The sequence below is a fragment of the Labrus mixtus genome, chromosome 1, assembly GCF_963584025.1.
Source record: "Labrus mixtus chromosome 1, fLabMix1.1, whole genome shotgun sequence".
Taxonomy (NCBI): Eukaryota; Metazoa; Chordata; class Actinopteri; order Labriformes; family Labridae; genus Labrus; species Labrus mixtus.
This window is the reverse complement of record NC_083612.1, coordinates 2059693-2080430: the sequence shown is the minus strand read 5'-3', so window position 1 is coordinate 2080430 and position 20738 is coordinate 2059693. Positions and strand designations below refer to the sequence as shown.

The 20738-nt window shown below is 44.9% G+C and overlaps 1 protein-coding gene across 1 annotated transcript in view; it reads left to right on the top strand.

Moving 5' to 3' along the window:
• The window catches only part of LOC132978986 (A-kinase anchor protein 13-like), a 124805-nt gene that overhangs the window by 89597 nt on the left and 14470 nt on the right, over positions 1-20738 (top strand). The window contains exons 16-31 of the mRNA XM_061044408.1: positions 397-439; positions 742-853; positions 4929-5088; positions 7944-8011; positions 8145-8211; positions 10015-10165; positions 10500-10612; positions 10967-11113; positions 11526-11782; positions 12772-12897; positions 13178-13295; positions 15851-16099; positions 16187-16263; positions 18687-18868; positions 19629-19711; positions 19835-20023. Coding sequence (XP_060900391.1) covers positions 397-439; positions 742-853; positions 4929-5088; positions 7944-8011; positions 8145-8211; positions 10015-10165; positions 10500-10612; positions 10967-11113; positions 11526-11782; positions 12772-12897; positions 13178-13295; positions 15851-16099; positions 16187-16263; positions 18687-18868; positions 19629-19711; positions 19835-20023 — 2142 coding nt within the window. The remainder of the gene's footprint in view (positions 1-396; positions 440-741; positions 854-4928; positions 5089-7943; positions 8012-8144; positions 8212-10014; positions 10166-10499; positions 10613-10966; positions 11114-11525; positions 11783-12771; positions 12898-13177; positions 13296-15850; positions 16100-16186; positions 16264-18686; positions 18869-19628; positions 19712-19834; positions 20024-20738) is intronic.

Below are 20738 nucleotides of genomic sequence, written 5' to 3'. Positions count from 1 at the left end.
GCAGAAACATTTAGTTTTTTGGCCTGAACACAGCTTCCACGAGAGCAGGTGATGTTGACTACTCTCCTCAGGGACATTAAAGGAAACACATGAAGGACAGGAGTGTGTGTGTGAGGATCTCTGCAGCCAAGAGTGAAAGTTACAACGTCCTGTTTACAGAAAGCACACCGAGAAATCTGCAGCAGCCTCAGAGCTGTGATGTGTTCAGGCGCAATACTGAGTGTAGGTCACCTGCATTGTGGTTGTGCTCGGAGTCAAATACTCAGCTTGCGGTTGTGTGCTTCAAAGTTAAGACTCCAGGAGCTCCAGGTTCAGCGTCGGTGAGGTCATTTATGTTCAACCACCTGAGGTGACAAACACACTCCAGCTGCTCACTTCTGCTCTCGTTTCTTGCAGGTATGAGGTCGTTTTCAAGTGCCTCTGGATCTCTGGCATACAGGTAGGTTGAACTCTGCACATGCACTTTACCTGAAATATAAGTGTTTACATCTTGACTGTAGCTGGGACCTTTTGATAGACCTTTAAAGAAACAGTGTTCTCCAGAGAGCAGCTGATTCTCAGTGTGTGTGTGTGTGTGTGTGTGTGTGTGTGTGTGTGTGTGTGTGTGTGTGTGTGTGTGTGTGTGTGTGTGTGTGTGTGTGTGTGTGTGTGTGTGTGTGTGTGTGTGTGTGTGTGTGTGTGTGTGTGTGTGTGTGTGTGTGTGTGTGTGTGTGTGTGTGTGTGTGTGTGTGTGTGTGACAGCATATCAGAGGAGGAACCTGGCCCCCTGCGAAGCGACACTGAGGGGAAGAACGTGACAAAAGTCAGCCGGACCTTCAGCTACCTCAAGAATAAGATGTACAAAAAGACCAGGGTGAGATATCTAATGACTTGGCGTCTCTGTTTCCTTTTTTTTTGTGATTTTGAAATGTACAAAGAAATTCCCCTTTTCTTCCCCCCACCCCCCTACAGTACATGCATGTATAGAAGTGCAAATGTGCAAACATCAGGATCAATGAAATTCCCCCCCTGCCTACATCCACCCCATGCAGACCCCACATACATCCCCACCCCGGATCTGTCAAGGATTCGTGCGTCGCACACTGCCCCTAACTATATTGTATGCTTTGAGGGTCTTAAGGCGGGCCCCGTGCATTCGGGCCACAGACCATTCCATCTGAACAAAAAGAGAGTTGGCCCAGTGTCGCCATGTGGCGGTTGCCATCTCAATGTCAACATTTCCTTTGCTGCAGTGAGACCAGCCCATGAAATGCTGCAAAGACGAGTTTAAAACCGAGTCGTCATTATTTTTATTTTTTAAAATGTATTTTATTTTTTTATTTTAGAAAACATAATAGATCAGTGGAAAAACAGACATTACATAATGATTAGTTAATTAATAAAACATACATTTTGAAAGAAATGTGCTGGAGGAGCCAAATAAACCCAGAGCGGCTCGTCGAGTGTTTCTCTCTGAATCCATCCTGATGTGTATAAAGAATATTATTGTCATTGAAATATTTAAACAAGCCGATGTAGACTAGTTTTTCCAGAACTTTAGAAAAAGCACGGAAGGATAGATATCGGTCTGTAATTGGAAAATAGGGATGGATCATCTGCTTTGAAGAGGGGAATGATTTAATTGATTGGGAAATACAGCAGTGTCAAGAGAAAGATTAAAAATATGAAGGATTGGTTTGGTTATGTATGGAATGCATTTTTTTTGCAGAAGCAGGATCTTAGCTTTAAGCATGTCACTTAGGGTTGAAGTTATTTGCTTCCTCTCTGTTTTTCACAGCAGGTTTTCATGTGTCGCCTCTTTTAAACATTTACTCCTTCGAGCAGCGATGAGTGACACCGGGCTGCGAGAGTCACACTGAGAGGCCGCCCCGTGTGTCCTCCTCTGTCGGCCTCTGAGCCGCTGCAGCTCAACAGTTGGGGGTTGCATGTCTTGCTCGAGGGCAGGGCACTGTTTCTCAGGGTTGTGACTTTGCAATCTTTCCGGCCACAAACCAGTGTTTGTGTGTGAGGTGTGTAAAATGGGGTCCAAGGTCGTCGTATTTTCAGTCCTGTTTCATGTATCAGTTTAAAAGATTCAAGTTGAAATATATTATTCTATCAAAGCTCCATATGTCTCTCATTATCATGAAACTGACAAACGTTCTCGGGCACTGTACGGATTTCCTCGTGTCAGTGCGCCCCTTCGACTGTTGCTCTTGTGCAGCTCTTGCAAGGCGACACAGGGGTGAAGGGGAAGTAAAACAGGAAGACAGAGCTGGCTGTGGTCTGATAATCTCATCTCGAACCTCAGTCATCTCTTTGCTTTTAAAGTGACAGGATTCTGTAGCAGATCCCCCACAACCTGCAGCTCTCAGAGGTTTTAAAAAACACAGATCATCTTAAAGGACTGACAGAGAAATGAAACCAAACTGCATGAGGCAACACCTCACTGCCTGCACACACACATCTCATCTCTTCTTTAGATACGACTAGCTCTGCCTTCCCTCCTGCAAACGAGAAACAAAAGAACTTTAAAACATGCACCCAAATGTCCTGAGTATTTGATGTGAGTGTGGACACAGAGTCTGGAAGAGGATCTAGAGTGTGCTGTTTTGACATAGCGTCTGTACCAGACTGAAAGGTCATTGCAGTAACAGCACGTCCTGTAGCGAGCAGTCACTTCCTCATTGCTGCGTTCCTGACGGAGCCTCAGTTGCCGCTCGTAGCTCCAGCCGCTCAGCCGCCGCCGCCGCCGCCCCGGGATGGTGAGCAGGAGATTCGCAGGGAGCCACGGCTTCTCGCTGAGATTGAAAGGCTGGCTGGAGGTAGGCTAACGGTAGCTCTCTGGTGTAATTGTAGTGAAAGGACTGTCACAATATCATGTTTAAAGAGAAGCTGTGTGCTCCCCTCAGGGCTGATGTCTTTTTTCCACTGAAGTCATCCTCGCTTACACAGCCCAGTGTCTCTTTTTGTTTCAAGCTCGGGTTCGGATGTCACAAGCTATTTCTGCTCCTGTTGAAGCCAGATGACTTCATTTCATACTTGTGTTTTGTTTCTAAGTGTGACTGTCAGTGTTTAGTTTATATATCTGCAGGTGTCATATCCAACTAGGACTGTGATGTGGTGAAGAATACTTCATCAGGCCTCTTGTTCAGAGGCTTTTGGTTGATTTGTTTCACCTTTGCTTCAGTCTCTGTTTGTTGCAGGAAGTGAGAGAGAAAGTGTTGTAATGTCCATACAAAAAAAAAAGGCAGCTTGCTGTGGTCCAGTCAGCCTCATGGTATCTCGACACGGCCGAAAAAACAAAATGAGCTGGAGTACGTCAGAGCTTTGTGGTCCCGTCAAACCCGAGAGGCCCCGGGGCCGGCTATTAAAAAACGAGCTGGAAACTCTATGTTCCCATTTCCTCTGGGTTTGGGTGGAGGCTCTGTGATGCAAATCCAAGAGAATGAGCGCTCTGTTCTTCTCGGCGTGGCTTTATGAGGATTGTGATTGAGCTCAGTGTGCAGAGATGACCAAACAGCTGAGGATGACCTCGTCCATGAACGATGGAGGGAGCAGAAAGACGGCCCTGTTACGGAAAGGTCACAGCTTTGATTCCCAGACAGCGCGTCTCCGACTGGAGTCGAGTGTGTTCTGCTCATTCATCAGGAGGTGGTTTCTCATAAACGACACCATGTCATGATTGAATGTTTCCGTTTACTTGGTGACTGTTGTCATGGACTACCTGTTGGGATTGTAGATCTGGAAATGTTTCAGCACCTTAACGTTACCAACATATTTCTGCAGTTTACTATATGTAATAATTGATCATGTTCAAAATAAGAAATCGACCTGTATGAGCCTGAAATATAACGCATTTAACTTTCAGACGGCAAATATGATAAATAATGAATGTAAGATACTAAACATTAAAGGTCACATATTCTGTATAATCCACTCCCCCATGTTCCTCTAACATGTGTCTCTAGTCCGTCTACAAACCCCCCAATGAGAAAAGTCCATCCTCTCCGTCTTCTGTCTGATCCACTTTTCAGAAAATGTGTGCTCAAACAGGCCGTTTGGAGATTTTCCCTTCATGACATCACAAAGGGCAGTAGCCCCTCCCCCAGGTGGGTGACACTCCCACAGCTAGGTGTTTGTTCTGCCCTCTGAGTCTGCCTTCTCACCGTAAACAATAGGACATGGAGCGAGAAAGCACCGAGTACACCCAAGCCCTTCCAGAGAGGGGGCGTGGTCAGACACAGCTCATTTACATATTTAAAGGTACAGACACAGAAACAGCCTGTTCTGAGCAGGGCTGAAATAGAGGGGTTTATAGACATGATCAAATACAGGATCAGAGTGGATTTAGAACAAGAAACTTCACACACATGTTGAAGAGGAGCTCTGAGACTTATTTACACTGAAGAAGAGGAGGAGGAGGATATATGACCTTTAAACGAGATCTATTCCTGTTTCCAAACAATCAACTGAAATAAAAGCGATACGCACAAAGTATTTGTACGTTTATTTAGGTTTTTCTACAGCTTCGGGTCTGATGCAACCTTTAAAATACCAGATATGGCTTTAAAACACGAGGCATCAATAAGGATCGACTAACCGCTCTGCCAGCATCACAAACCTCTTAACGCTCTCTCTAAAGAAGAACATTGTCTTTAAAGAGAAGCTTTACAGCGGCACATTTAAAACAGTCTCCTAATGAGACAATTTGCTGTCAGCATAAATAATGCATCACTTAATATGCACGGCCTCCTGCGGTGCAGCACATCAGAGTAATAATGTCGCTCTGCTGGATTCAGATTGGAACGAAACACAAACGACTGACGAGTCTTGTAGCCACGTTTGTCTGCGCCGCAGGAATGTTTTTCTAAACTTCTTGTCGGCTTGTTTCAAATGTTCAACTAATTATTGATCTTGAACGTAACTCACTCTCTTCTCCTGTGCAGGAAAAGGAGCGCGACAAGAGGGAGAAAGAGAAAGAGGGCAAGGAGAAAGACAAGAAGGCGACTAATGGTCATCTTTTCACAGCAGTCATCTTGGGCCCCTCCGCCCAGTGCTCCCAGTGCAGTAAAGCCTTCAACAGCAAGGGGGGATTCCACTGTACAAGTAAGAGTTTGTCTGATGGACTTTAAGACTAATACAAGCCGGTTAAATGTGTCATAGTATTTCATATTTTTCATTTTTTCATATTTGATTTATTTGCTAATTTCAGTGTTTCGGTTCCCACAAAATATAACCCACACTGTCCGTAAGCAAACAGGAGCAGGAAGAAGAAAACTTATTATACCTGCCCCTTTTCTTAATAACAGTATTAAAGGAGCTCTTATTGTGAAGGCTCCCTCAGTACCATGGACTGTATAAAACATGGACGTAGTCTCTCAGTGACGTCACCCGTTGATATCTGAAGCAGTGTTATGAAGCCCTACGATGGCGGTCACCATATTGGAAATGTTGACTCCATCTAAGTTCAGGCTTTTTGAGAAGCAGGCAAAAAGAGGCGGAGCTTAATGAATATCTCGGTTTGTCTCGCTCATCACCTAGCGAGCACACTCCAAACGATAAAAAACAAAACAAGCAAAGCCGACATTTGGAGCTCAGTAATAGGATGGCCTCTTTGCAATCAGCTACAACAGACCTGCCTGTCAGTCAAATAAGCCACACCTCTAATTATGCAAATTTAGGAATAACCAAGCGTTCGCGTTGAAAACTGGCTGTGTCGTGAACGTAAATGTTGACACACTTGTTAATGTGCACCGTGTGTTACTGGAGGAATCCTCTAGAGGGAGCATCGCGTAACTCAGACCGTGAAAAACCCTGAAGTAGAGATTCTGGATTTGCACGGTGTATTGTAAACAACGCTGCATAGTTGCGGACTTCTGCGATTGTTGTAGCAGCTCTCTGGTGTCTCTGATGATGTCACTTCCTGTATCGTCAGCAGTCAACCCTGCACTGCTCCTAGTGGTTATATGTGGATGCATGGCGTTGATTTCTGAGGCAAGCACAACCAACGCTCCAAACCAACGCAGGATATCGATCATGGGTTCACGTACATGTAGTTAAAGCGAGTATACTCAGGCCTCCATCAAATCCAAACACATGAGATATAACAAATTCATCCCCCCTGTAAAGAGGCTTTAGAGGCTGATGATGTAATATCAGGCAATAGGCTCTAATGGAGCCAGCCCCAAGTGGACACTCCAGGAACTGCAGCGGCTTCATTTTTCATCATCTCATCGTCAACCTTTGTTTAAGTTCTCGGAGAGATCATTGAGGGTGACCCTCATTTACAATACATAAATGATAAACAACGAGAAATGAGATGAAGCTACTACAGAAAATAAAATCAACAAAAGAGCAATAAGAACAATAAAATATATACACGAAAATAATTTAAAAGCTTGAAATTACTACATTGATAAGTCAGTAATTAAAATAAAACAGTTACAGTCAGGTATTGGGCGGTTAAAAATAATATTTCTAAAGTGTCCATAAGGGATAAAAGTGCTCACGTTCAGGTCTTGTTGTAAAATATTTCAGGAGTTTGCAGCACTAAAAGCAGTTTTCCCCAGATCTGCTGCTGCTCGCTCAAAGTGGAACCAGGATTTATCACTAAATGTTATTTTAAAGAGTTTGACTTAAGCACAGACAATAACAATGTTGCACATGTTAAAAAAGACTTGGAGCCAGGCAGACTTAGTAGACGGGGCTTCATGATCTGTTTGAAGTAGTGAAACTTCTCTTCTTGTTTTGCATTGTTTTCCACTGAAGCAGCAGCGGCGGCTCTGAAGAGGATGTAGTTTATTGCACAAGCTTTTGGCGAGAGCCCAGAAAAAAAGCCTAAAAAGGAGAAACCAGCTCACAGCGATACTCACAATCTGCCTCGAACACTTGAGACGGGGGAAACAGTCCCTGTTGTGTTCAGCTGCTCTGGTTTTGAATTGTTGGGAGTGTTTTTTTTTTTTCCAGAGGTTTTTTTGTACTCACAGATGTCTGGCTGCTGTCCATTCAACAGACACACACACAGGGATCTCTTTGTCTGAGATTAGCTGGAATTAGTTAGAGGTCCACGAGAAGCAGTAAAATACCCAATAAAACCACTTTAGAGTGGGAAAAAACACTGCAGGAATTTCATCTGGCTTTGCTGCTGGAGTCACAATTAGAGATATATTACATAATGGACCAGCCGGATTCCTTTCCCCTTTTTGTTTTACAGTAAAAGATTTCAGGGCAGAGGTGGAAGTGAAAATAAAAAAAGACTTTTGCTGCCTCTCTGTTCTCGTCGAGTTAAACAGGATTTATTTTCTCACTCTTACTGTGAGCTTCATGGCGTTGATGTAATCCGAACAGGAAATGTGGATGACGAGGTCGATGGTTGGGTTTGTGGTTTTTAATTTTTTTTTCAGTTTGTGCAACACACGCGTCTGTAGAGACTCGCCGTGCAGCCTCGATTTAGACGCATGTTCAATAAACGTGACGGCGTGCCGCTTCAAAGTCGACTCTCATGAAACGATTTGTGCAGCTTTAAATACAAAGTACAGAATGATTTCTCTCTGATTGACTCGACGCCGACACATCACAGAGCACATTTCATTTGAGCAATCTTTACTGGTGACCCTTCTTCCTGAATAGTGATTTGGGAATGTTTATGTAATTGTCATTTTCCCATGCACTCCAGCGTGTGTGTGTGTGTGAGAACGTGTGTGTGTGAGAACGTGTGTGTGAGTTGTTCCCCAGCCGTTCTCTCTTTTTTTCCCCTCCTCCGTCCAGCAGCAGTGTTACCCCTCGATTGCATCACATGCTCAGCTCCAGTCTGGCTTTCATTAGCGGGCTGGTGGAGTTTCCTGGCCGGCTATGAAAACCAGTCAGAATTTCTTGCCCCCCCCCCCCCCCCCCCCCCCCATCACCTCCGCCCCCATGCTCACAGTATTCACTGACAGTCTGGTTTTTTTTTTCGTTTCCAGACTGTAATGTTTCCGTCCACAAGAGCTGCAGGGACGGCCTGCCCGTTTGTGCCAAGGTGAAGATGAAGGTAAAAAGTTCTCCCTCTCCCTCAGAGCGACTCCCACCTCTCATATCCTGCACAGTTTTCTGTTCTCCTGCAGCCGACATCGATTTGCGCTCCTCTTTATATGCTTTTTATTCTCTCTTTTTTCTCTGGCTAGCTGCCCAAACAGCAGTCTGCAGTTCCAGACTCGGGCTCGTTTCCTACAGTCACCATGAGGAACAAAAGTGAGTGTCAAACACAACTTCTTTACATCTTTATTTCCTGTCTTTCCCCCTTCAGATTAATTTACTCTCACATAAAGTTGTATCGACACCAGAACTTTAAAACTTCCATATGATACTAGTAGAAATCAGATAATAATGATACCTGTCTCGATACCTCAACAAGCCTTAGGCGCCGAGTGTCAGCTCATATCTTGTTTCTGTTTGAGAACTCCTGCACATTGCACTCTGTGTTTCCCTCCTGCACAAATCCATCCTCAGGACAGAGATGAGTGTGCAATGTGGACGCCATCACCTCAGCTGCTCTCTGTTTATTTAAAGAGACTTTTGCACTAAGAAACTAAAGAACATCAGTGTTTGTTTACCTGTAACAGCTGTTCTCTCTTTTTCTCTCGTGGCTGCTTTAGGTTTAAAATGTACCTTCAGTTCTTTTTTTTTTTAAATCTTCGATTCTTCTCTTTACTATGGATCAGTAAAATAACAGAGATTCTAGTGTTTTAGAAACATGTGGAATCCAAAAGGATCCACATTTTGGTCAATCTGAGGTGTAGGCAGGTACTTTTGAAACAGAGCTTTTTCTGTGTTTTGACCTTTTCGTACACAAAAATCGTTTTCAGGTCACTTTAAACTCTCCTTCAGTGAAACTCCCTCCAGGGTGAAGATGTTCAGAAACTCTGTTTAAGATGTTTCTGTGGAGACGGGGAAAACGCTGTGCAGCGGTTTCTCCTCCGTGCGACGCTGTCACTTTTATTAACATGAGATTAGTGCGATGGCAGACTTAGCCAAACTAGCGCTGGTGCTAACGATGCTAACTGGACTTTTTACATGCTCACACACACACACACACACACACACACAGGTACTCTCCCGCTATGTTGACGAGCAGAGACGCCTGATTGGACAAGAACATTTTTGCATGTCAAGGACATCGATGTTTTTGAGTTTTCATGGGGACAAAGATGTTTTAGGGAACTGGGCGAGTGTGGACCGGATTCTGTTTAAAAAAATACCCTCCTATGTGTGGACGAGGCCTTACTGGTACATCGATGAGACGAGGACGAGGCCTTACTGGTACATCGATGAGACGAGGACGAGGCCTTACTGGTACATCGATGAGAAGAGGACGAGGCCTTACTGGTACATCGATGAGAAGAGGACGAGGCCTTACTGGTACATCAATGAGAAGAGGACGAGGGCTTACTGGTACATCGATGAGACGAGGACGAGGCCTTACTGGTACATCGATGAGACGAGGACGAGGCCTTACTGGTACATCGATGAGACGAGGACGAGGCCTTACTGGTACATCGATGAGACGAGGACGAGGCCTTACTGGTACATCGATGAGACGAGGACGAGGCCTTACTGGTACATCGATGAGACGAGGACGAGGCCTTACTGGTACATCGATGAGACGAGGACGAGGCTTGCTCAAATTCACAGATTCTGAGAAGGAGGGAGAGGAAATACAGAGAGTGTGCACCAGTGGATCTTGTTCAGTTATTAGAAAAGAAACGAGTGCAGAGTTGAGAAATATTCAAACGTTGTCTCCATGGTTACAAACAGACGAGAGTTTAAAGTTTTGGCATCCTAACACAGATCCTCCTTCCTCTCAGACTGGACGGTTTTTAAAACAGTTTGGCTGTGAAGCTCTTTTTTTTAATGAAAAATAAAAAACTTGATAAAATCTCAAAGTAGCAGAAGGATCTCTGAAGAGAAGAAGTTCAGTAGTGACGCAGCTTTTTTCAGTCCCCTCATGAGAGTACAGAGTCTTTACATCCTGTCCTGTTTGTGTCCGCGCTCCAGCTGGAGGGACGAGGGAGCGTCCCTGGTCGGCCATCTTGTCCCCTGAAGACCACTCCTCTCTGATGATCCCGTCGTCACGGAGACACACCAGCATCATGAACTTCCATGGCAACAACCTCTCCAAGAGTCTCTCCATCAGCAACATCGCCGGGTGAGCCCCTGTGTGTGTGTGTGTGTGTGTGTGTGTGTGTGTGTGTGTGTGTGTGTGTGTGTGTGTGTGTGTGTGTGTGTGTGTGTGTGTGTGTGTGTGTGTGTGTGTGTGTGTGTGTGTGTGTGTGTGTGTGTGTGTGTGGAGTGTGTGGAGTGTGTGGAGTGTGTGTGTGTGTGTGTGTGTGTGTGTGTGTGGAGTGTGTGGAGTGTGTGGAGTCTGTGGAGTCTGTGTGTGTGTGTGTGTCTCTGTGTGTGTGTGTGTGTGTGTGTGTGTGTGTGTGTGTGTGTGTGTGTGTACTGCTATAACATTAACTACATTATATTCCTCCGTTCAGCCCGGTGTTTGATGACATGCCCATCAAAGGTCTGCGGTATCTCTCTCAGTCGACCGACTCTCTGAACAGAAACAACCAGGTCACCGAGTCCATGGAGTCACTCACCGACGAAGGTCAATACACACACACACACACACACACACACACACACACACTCACACATACGCAACATACAGACAGGACACACACACACACACACACACACACACACACACTCCACACACACTACACACTCCACAGTTCTGTCTTTGAACTAAAGCAGCAACCCAAAATGTACAAATTTTGCAATGACAGTAGGAAGCCTCCCTAGGGGGGCCCCATTTGACATCATTCACTCTCAGCTGAACGCTGGTGGGACGGCCCAGAATGAACGTTTGCCCCATCAGACTCTAGAGTCGCTCAGGATGTACCCGACATGATATGGAGTGAGTATGAAGTTGTAAGTTTGAGCCGTGTTGTCGATGCAGGGACGGAGATGATGGACGGGCAGCTGATGGGCGAGTTCGAGGCCAACGCCAAGGAGCTGGAGTCGGACTCGTGGAGTTTTGGAGCAGAGCCTCAGTACCTGCAGCAGCTGGACAAAGAGTTGGTGAAGAGACAAGACGTCATATACGGTAATAAACCTGAATCATGATTTTATTATAAGAGCCCCGTTGAGGTCTTTTATATTTATATGACTTCATAAAAACGATTGAAGGTAGTTCTCTGGTTAAAGGAGACGTAAAGAAGAACAGGAGTGGAATGCAGCCTTGATGCTTTCAGTATGTTTCAGTGACATCGTCTTTTCAGAGCTTCTATTGAGAAACATCCTGTCGGCTGTGAGAGGCCTTGGGATGTCGCTGGCTTTAAATCAGAGGCTTGTTGTAAAAATAAATTGAGTGAAGAGATTCTAAAAAGCACATATTTCTAAAAGGTCTGCAGTGAAGGACACATTCATGTCATGACTTCTCTGAAGCTTGTCTAACACCTCTGTGGAAGATTTAAATGCATGCATCGATCTCTTTCTTTCTTTGTTTTGTTCTTCAGAGCTGATGCAGACGGAGATGCATCACATCCGGACGCTGCGCATCATGTCGGAGGTCTACAGCAAGGGCCTGCAGAAGGAGGTGCAGCTGGACCTGCAGACGCTGGAGAGGCTGTTCCCCGTTCTGGATGAGCTCCTGGACTTCCACACGCAGCACCTCCTGCGCCTCCTGGACAGGAAGAGGGAGAGCCAGCTGGAGGCGGGGAGCTCTGAGGGGGGCTTCGTCATCAACAGGATAGGAGACATCCTCGTGAACCAGGTACGGAGCAGGGACGGGCTCCTGCTGCTGAACAGCTCCATGCTTTAGACTCGCAGTCTGAGGGTTTGAGGATGCTGCTTCATCCTGCTGAATTATAAAGTCACATGTTCTATGAGTTGAACACTTGTATAGTAGCCAGTGCTGCACTCAGATTCAGAGTTAAAACAGGAACTCAGGGGGTGCTGGTGGCGCGGTGGTTAGTGCGCGCGCCCCATGTATGGAGGCTGTAGTCCTCCAAGTGGGGTCCTCCCAGGTTCGAATCCAACCTGTGGCTCCTTTCCTGCATGTCATTCCCCTCTCTCTCTCTCTCTCTCTCTCTCTCCCTGATTTCCAACTCTATCCACTGTCCTGTCTCTCTAATAAAGGCACAAAAAGCCAAAAAATAATTCTTTAAAAAAACAGAATAGAATAGAATAGAATAGATGTTTATTGCCATTTGCACAGGTACAGGACAGTACAGGTACATTGGACTTTTTGTGCATTTCTCCCTGAGTCAGCTTCTACAAAAAAGTTAAAATTATATATAAAATAGAAAAAAAGAGTAGAAAAGTACAAATAAAATTAAAAAAATAAATAAGTTGTAGTAACAGCTAAGTAAATTAAAATAAACTGTACAGAAGCTATACACTGTATTAAATATATAATACAAAACAATAACAAAGGGGAACACTGTACAATGAAATGAAAATATAAATATGTTTTCTTGTCTCTACTTTCTACATCTCTTTTTGCACCTGAGGTTATTGCACACATATTTTTCACATTATATAATTACACTGTTTTTTGCACACTTGTATTTCACTGTGAGGTGGTCAGCTGGTTTAGTCTGTGAGGTGTGGGGTGAAGTACTTCCTTCCCATCTTAATGTCCTGGTCTACAAGTACTCAGGAACTCACAGCCCAGTGTTAGCATTCCCAGCTAACATGCTTCTGCTCTGCTAACACAGTGTTTGCTCTGAAATCTTCATGCCTGTTCATTTTTTGTTCCAGTTCTCAGGATCCCACGGCGAGAACATGAAGAGGGTTTACGGCCGATTCTGCAGCCGGCACAACGAGGCGGTGAACCTCTACAAGGACCTGCTGACCAAAGACAAACGCTTCAAGGCCTTCATCAAAGTGAGCTTCAGATATTTCCCCGACAGGAGTTTGACAATAAGGAGGAGGGGCTTTTATCTTCTCCTCATACATTTCTCTGCTTCATTCCTCATCCAGCATGTCGTCATTTTTTTTTTTTGCATGAATTTAAATGATTTGTATAAAAGCTGTGACCCTTGAAACTTTTTTTATTTTTTTACTTTTTACACTTTCAATCTGTCCCCCGTTAGATTTTCTAAACCTTGTCTTGTTGTTTGAGCACTTTTTTTAACTGGAGCACTTTTTTGTTTTTATCTTCCAGAAAAAGATGAGTAGCAGCATCGTGCGGCGGCTCGGTATCCCAGAATGCATCTTGCTGGTGACCCAGAGGATAACGAAGTACCCGGTTCTGATTCAGAGAATGCTGCAGCACACGAAAGGTTAGCGTCACGCCGGCTTCTTCTCATTGGTCATCCATGTTTTAATGATTGTACACAATCAAGGTTGGTCCAACTCGGGGCAACTAAAGACAACTACACCAGACTTTACAAAGCAATAACAAGTTAGTCAGTATATGAGTCAAATATAGCATTATGGCTTTAGTATTAAAGAAGATCTATTATTCTCACGTCCACCATTCATGATGTCAGTCTGAGGCTCTGTAACAAACCGAGAGAAGACGAGGTGGCTCTGTCTAAATTACACAAAAACATTGGCAACGTTTTTTGCAGTTCTGACTCTGTAGGAGTTTGCTTGCAATGTTCTGTAATTAGATCAAGAAACGATCGGATGTTGGTTGCCTAGGACTTTTATTTTGAAGCCGTGGTATCACAACAGTTAATTATAACTGATATCAGACTGAAGTTTAAAGTTCTGACATGGTGACGGCCCTCTGCAGCCCTCTTCACTCACACTGAGTTCATACATCTCCTGAAAAGTCGACTCCTTCACTCACAGTTTCACACATTTCTGTAGAAAGTATACATACATTTCCTGAATAATAGGTCGAGCTTACTTAGTGGGAGCTGAAATATTTTTTTCCCGAACATGTTTCTATCTGATTCAAAGCAGCTCTCGTCAGCCGGCCTCCCACTGTGTACTCTCTCTCTAATCCTTCCCCAAAGCCTGTTTATAGTTCTATGTGGGACGAGGGAGCTGCGACTTAATCCCCAAGGTGCTTAAAGAAGACTCTCTCCTGCCAACTGTGATATACTGAGAGTACTGAGTGGAAATAACACGGCGCTGTCACCGGTTTGAGGGAGTCTTTAGGTGCTCAGGAGCTCAGAAGAACACGAAGCACAGGAGAGAAATATTTCACTTTCATTCAGTCAGAACCAGACGACGCTCAGTGAATGTAAATCAGAGGCACAGACAACATTTAGGTCACAATATTCACCATTAGTATGCTTATTAGCATGCTAATAAGCATACTAGCATACATATTAGCATGCTAATAAGCATACTAGCCGTTAATTAGTCATTACGAAGTGCTTATCTTGATGTTGAGGGCTGATAAAGTCGGGCTTGTTTTTAGGCAGGTCGACCTTTTTCCTGTTTTCTGTTGTCGGCTGTGGAGACAGAAAATGATGGAGGATTGAAAGGGTGAAACAGTGCAGAGTAGAAAATGATTGAGATGCCCCCCCATGATTACTAACATCACCCTAATCCACTCCAAAAGTTGACAAACTCCACTGCGTTCTCAGAAATCAAGTCACAGAGGTTAATTTCACACATTAACGATAAAAACCGAACAAAAAAATATAGTGACTGCAGAACACACCGGACTCTTAAAGACTGATATTAAGAGGGGCTGTTAGCTTAGCATAAAGCCTTGAACAAGCTAGCAGCTGACCTGCAGACTCAGTCAGTGCAGACTTCAGTCGTGTGTTGATGTGATCTCTCTTACATCTTGGGAGTGTTATGTAAAATGTTTTGCTCTTTAAGTTAAAGCTCGTGATTCAAACATTAAAGACTCTTTCATGATCTTGATGTGCTTTGCGTAGTTCGGCCGCTATAAGATAAGAGTAAGGAGTAAGTAAAGCATATTAAGATCATAATTCATGAACAATAACTCGCTAACTTACTATCAATAAGCAGTAATTAGGAGGGTAAACGCTTAACGTCTGTAACATGGCAGGTGGAGAAGCTAGCGGCAGGTAGCAGTTAGCATACGTCCCGGGATAGCGGGTTAGCATAGATAGTTGACAGACAACAGAGTGAGGATTATTCTACATTACTTAATATGGACCACACAACGCCAGGTCTCTACGGCGCTACATTCACTGATCATACATGAGCAGTAAATAAAGACAACCTGCACCAACACGTCACCGAGGTTTAGCATCCTCTCACAGTCTAACACGCTCTACAAGATGGCTGTCAGACATCACACACTCAAAACACAACATGAGGCAACACCTTGTGGCGCCTTGTTGTACTACAACAATAATCTGACTGTTACACGTTTTTTTAGCTTTAGACTATGGTCAATATTTACTTAGTTCACGATAACTAAATGAGTCACATGGTTAGCATGAGCAGCTAAAGATGCTAAAGAGGCTGAGAGAACAGCAGCTACAACTCCAGGAACGACGGGAGAGGAGGATCAATCTTCTCATGCATCAGTCAGCAGCTGGTTAGCTTAGCTTAGCTTAGCTTAGCATAAAGACTGCATTGAGGGGAAACAGTTTGTCTGATTTTATTTGAAGTTAATGGTCATTTGTTATGAAATGCACACATGTAAGTCCACCTTCTGCTGCGTGCAAACACCTCCTCAGCTGTGCTGCTCCACCCGTCTGGTTCAAATCTGTCGGTTTGGACACTAAACGGACTTGTGCCCGCTTTTAGCTTCTTTTGGTTTCACCTGCATCGAAAGAAAACCTCTAAAATCTTTGACTTTTAAAAGTGAATTTTACTACGGTTTCATTGGTGATCAGGTGTGGAGTGTTTTTCTGTCGTCTGTCTGACCTCTCTCGTCGCTTGTTGTCAAACACAGAGAGCGAGGAAGACTTCGACGACCTGACGGACGCTGTGCGGCTGGTGAAGGAGGTGATCGCGTCGGTCGACAGCAAAGTGAACGAGCACGACAAGAGGAAGCGTCTGAAGGAGTTTCACGTCCGCACGGACAGCAAGTCCATCATGATGATGAAGAGCGGTCAGATGTTCGCCCGGGAGGATCTTCTGAGGAGGAGGCTGATCCACGATGGCGTGCTGCAGCTGAAGAACAGCCAGGGGAGACTGAAAGGTGAGGAGACTCCCAAAGAGATGAATATGAATATTTAGAAAAATGAGACATCTAACCATAACTCTGTGTCTCCTGGCTCGTCTCCAGATGTCCACGCTCTGCTCCTGTCAGACAGCTTCGTCTTCCTTCAAGAAAAAGACCAGAAATACGTCTTCGCTATGCTGGTACGAGCTCGCCGTCTTCTCTTTCTATCATTCTGTCTCTTTAAAACTCTCCCTGCTTGCACTGTTCCCCTCTGTGTTCCCTCCAACAAAATAGATATTATTAGCTCTGCCAGAGTTGTTGTTGTCACATTTTTTTATATCACTCGTTTCGCCCGCTGTACGGATTAGTCGGCCATCTTGCTTTCGCCCTCCTGTTGTGTCATAACGCCATGCCTTTAGCCTGAAGCTAGCTCGCTGCTTTTAATAAAAGTCCTCTGTCCCCCGAGCGTCACACCCAGCTGAGATAAAAAAATGTCTGAGTCCTTTTTTTTTTGCGTGTTTACAGGACTTTTAGTTTCATGGCGGGGGCGGGGGGGCACACGGTGAGGGGAATGAAAACAGCACCAGGCTGGTGACATCATAATGACATCCATCTTATAAAAAAAAAAACAGCTTGGCATGTTTGAGCGGACTCTGTTGACATTGAAAAGAGGACTAACATGTGGCTCTCAGCTGACGAGGTTCAGGCAGATCGAGCTGCAGTCTGGAGATCAACAAGAAGGAAGAGAAACCAGGTGAAGGGTCACCTGACTAAATATATTTTAAAATATTGAATACAGGTCAAAAATAGTTCCAGGAGTCGGAGTTAGACGGATGACGGGGATAGTATCTGGAGTTTGCTGTGAGTTTGAGACTCCGATTTCATATTTCATATTTAGGTCCCAATTCAAAACAAGTGTTATCTCGAGACGCTTTACAAAAGAGCAGATGGGATAATATGCAGGAAGGATTTCTCACCAACTTTTATTTTGTCCTCCACTTAAGCGACACTAACCTGCACACGCTGACGTGAGTAAGACGTGATAACGGCTGACTTTAGTTACAGATAATCAGACGTCTAATCTCTAGACACTAAACAAGCCAATGTGCGTGCTGCTTCTGCCTCTATTTTTACTTTTTAGAAGCAGTTCAGATCTTATCTTTGTGATGTGTATCTGGACTTCTCAGAAAAATGTGGCTAATAACAAGTAATGAGATATTTCTGCACTAGAAATGAGGTAAATAGACGTTTGTGTGCACAAATAACCTCTTTACATCCTTAACCTGTAAACAAAAACTTGTACATGTTGAATATGTCACAACTGAACACACTCTTTACATGATCTGCTCCTACACCTCTCTCTCTGTGCACAACACCAGCGGCCAATCACAACCATACTTCATGCATTTCTGTGGCTTCAAACAGCGCCACCCGGTGTTCACAAGAAAACACATAATGGCTCAAACATAAAGACTTCAGGATTAAAGGGACATTATACTTGATTTAATAGATAGATAATAACTCTGCCCCCTAGTGTTTAAAATGAGTACTGCAGTCTAAATTCTAAACATCATAGAGAGCTGTCTCCCCCCCCCCTCCTCTCTAGAGTCTATGCTCACACAGGTCACCATGTGGTGGACTCTGAAGCTTCAGTGTTTATCCAGCTCTGCATGGGTCTGTAAACCTTTCTGTGTTCTAACCTCTCTCCATTTTTCAAAAGCATCTCCAATATTGATCCTAGTTTGAGCACGTTTCTGCTCGTGGAGCTTATTAGAAACATGCAGAGGCTTTTTAGGTCGGGTACAATCACTTCTATCTGAACCACTTCTCTTGACCGCTTCCATCACTGCAACACCTGTTGACCTGATAACTGCTCTCATATCTGGCAAACCGAGGGGCGTCCAAAACGGTCGTGTGAGGGGGTCGCCTTAAAAGCGCCTACCTTCTCTGGTCCAAACAAATCCAGAGCATTCAGGAGCAGAATCTAAAGTTAGAAGGAGGACATACTGACTGCTGCATTGTTGTCAGAGAAGCCAGCACTTCAACATGTTTCCTTAATGATCAGATAGTAAGATACCTTTATCATCTCACTCTCTACACATCTTACTGACTGGAACTTTAAACATTCCTGAGCAGGGCTGTGGAGTTTGCTCCCTCATGTTTTACACACTATAGTAAGACGACTCTGACTCTGTGTAACCTCAGGTGACAGATTGAAGGGGAAACTTTGGGATGTGGTTTTGAATGTTTTCAGACTTTTATTGAGTAGAGCAGAAAAGAAACGTTGGTTTGTGGTGAAGTCAGCTGAAAGCTATTTGGATGATAACATTAACGAGTCTTGTTTTGTCTTTTGCTCCTTCCTCCTTTCAACCTCTTTTTCTTATTGAGCGCCTTTTATTTTCCTCTTCTTCCTTCTCCCATTATCTCCCTCCTCCTTTGCCCCACCCTTCTTACCATCCTCTCCACATCCTCTTCCCTCCTCCCCCTTTTTTTCTCCTTGACCCTCCCACTGACATCTCCTTTTGTTTTTTGTTTTTTTCCTCATTCTCCTCCCGTGTCGCCTCCATCACTTCCCCTCCCATCTTTTTTTTTTCCATCCTCCCCCGTCCTCCTCGCCCTGTAGGACCAGCGCTCCACCGTCATCTCCCTCCAGAAGCTCATCGTGAGGGAGGTGGCCAACGAGGAGCGCGGCCTCTTCCTCATCACGGCGGGGATCGAGAAGCCCGAGATGATGGAGGTCCTGGCCAGCTCCAAGGACGAACGCAACACCTGGATGCAGCTGATCCAGGACGCCATGCAGTCCATGTGAGTGGGGTTTTTGTTTTTCATTTGAAGCCGCTATGCTAATTCTTGATGACTTCAAGTCATTTGTAGCAGCCAGTCTCAAGGATTCAGTTGATGGTGATTTGAATGCTTTCTGCCAGAACATTTTTGACATATTTCTCCCTCAGCATGTAAACCCCAAACTAAACGTCTGACCTTCCTCGGAGCCTTTATTCCACTGCACAACAAAGTCAGCCCCTCACAGAGCTTTACATTCAGCGTTGGCCTCTCAGGGTTCACTTAAGAGTCTATCTGTGTTGTTAACCAGGAGTTAGACCCAGCCCACTTCTGTAGTTTGTAATAAATGGTAAGCTGCGACCGAGCACTTTGCTGTCAGGAGGATTAGCACTCCTTCTACCTGGGGATGGGTTGTACTCAGGGACAGTCTAATGCTGGATTGGGCTTCAAGGGCAGCTCGCTGTAAGCAGAGGATTATTTGACTGCAGCCAGCGGGAAGGAGAGAGATTCAGCGCTCTCTCTCTCTCTCTCTCTCTCTCTCTCTCTCTCACTGCGTCTGACTTCTGTCAAATACTAAATTGAGATCAGGCTATCGGCAGGAGAGGAGGAGGAGGAGGTAGAAACAAGAACACTGTCCGTCATGGCCCTCTCATGCTGCTGTCTGCTGAGAAGTGATGGCTTGTGATAGAGATGGATATTGTTAGTGATGGTTTTTTAGATTTTTTTTCCCTGTGTACGTCTTTTCTAAATGTATGTTTGTTGTTGTTTCTCTTTCCTCGGACAGGGATAAAGACGAGGATGAAGGGATCCCCAGTGAGACGGAAGATGACAAAAGACAGCTGGAGAGTAAAGCCAAGGAGATGAGAGGTGAGAGAGACACGCCGGGGAGTGTTTGTGAGAAAAGAGAAGAAAAAAAGAGGGAGACGGTTTGCTGCACTGAATGTTTGTTTTCTTCTTCTTCTTCTTCTTCTTCTTGTCTCTGCCGGTCAGATCTGTTGAGGCAGAAGGACACAGAGATCATGTCTCTGCTGGAGGAGAAGGTGCGGCTCTTCAGGGGGATGTGGGAGGGACTGAACCAGGGCGAGGAGGTCCCCCAGCAGGTGGAGCCTTTCTTCAGGTCGTCCAGCAGCCAGGAGCTGCCCAGGGGGGCGTCGGTCATGAAGGACGCCCTGCAGGAAGGTAAGACAGTGAAGAGGAAAGAGTGTTCACTAAATGTGTGCTGCTGCTGCTGCTGCACTTTCCATCAAGGACTCTTGAACAGTGGAGAGACCGGGTAGAGGTCAACATTACTTTATCTCATGTCATGATAAATGATCAGAGCCCCTCAGCTGAGTGCTGGCCCACATATCACATGTTCCTGCTGCAGTGTACAGGAACATGGATGTGCAGAGAACTACATCTGAGGAAAACCTGAACGTGTCACGACTCCAAAGGGAAGTCCTCGATGATGATGCTTTTGTGCTTAGACTCACGGCTCTCTCAGTCAGACTGTCAGCAGGCCACGCTGCAATAACTTGTTTATATTTGAAAATACTGGCATGAAGTCGGACACCATCTTTGCATCACATCTCTTCCTCTGCATCCCTCTTACTCCCCCGCAAATATAAAATGAGGTGTGCTTCTTTTTTCAGCTTTAGACAAATCTGATTTTCATTTTATAACCTGACCTCTCTTTCCCGATCAGTCGGGTGATGGGCGGGGTCTGAAGGCTGCGGGGGATGAGGGGATGCATTTCATCAGCAGCATTAGTTATTACTACACAAATGATCTGAACAAGTCTGTAGACTTTCAGGCAGACTCCTCCATATCCGCTGGTAGCATTAATTAACATATCTGTTAATATTAGAGAAGTCCCCGACTAGGATTTACATAGTGGAACCTGATCGGTTCACAC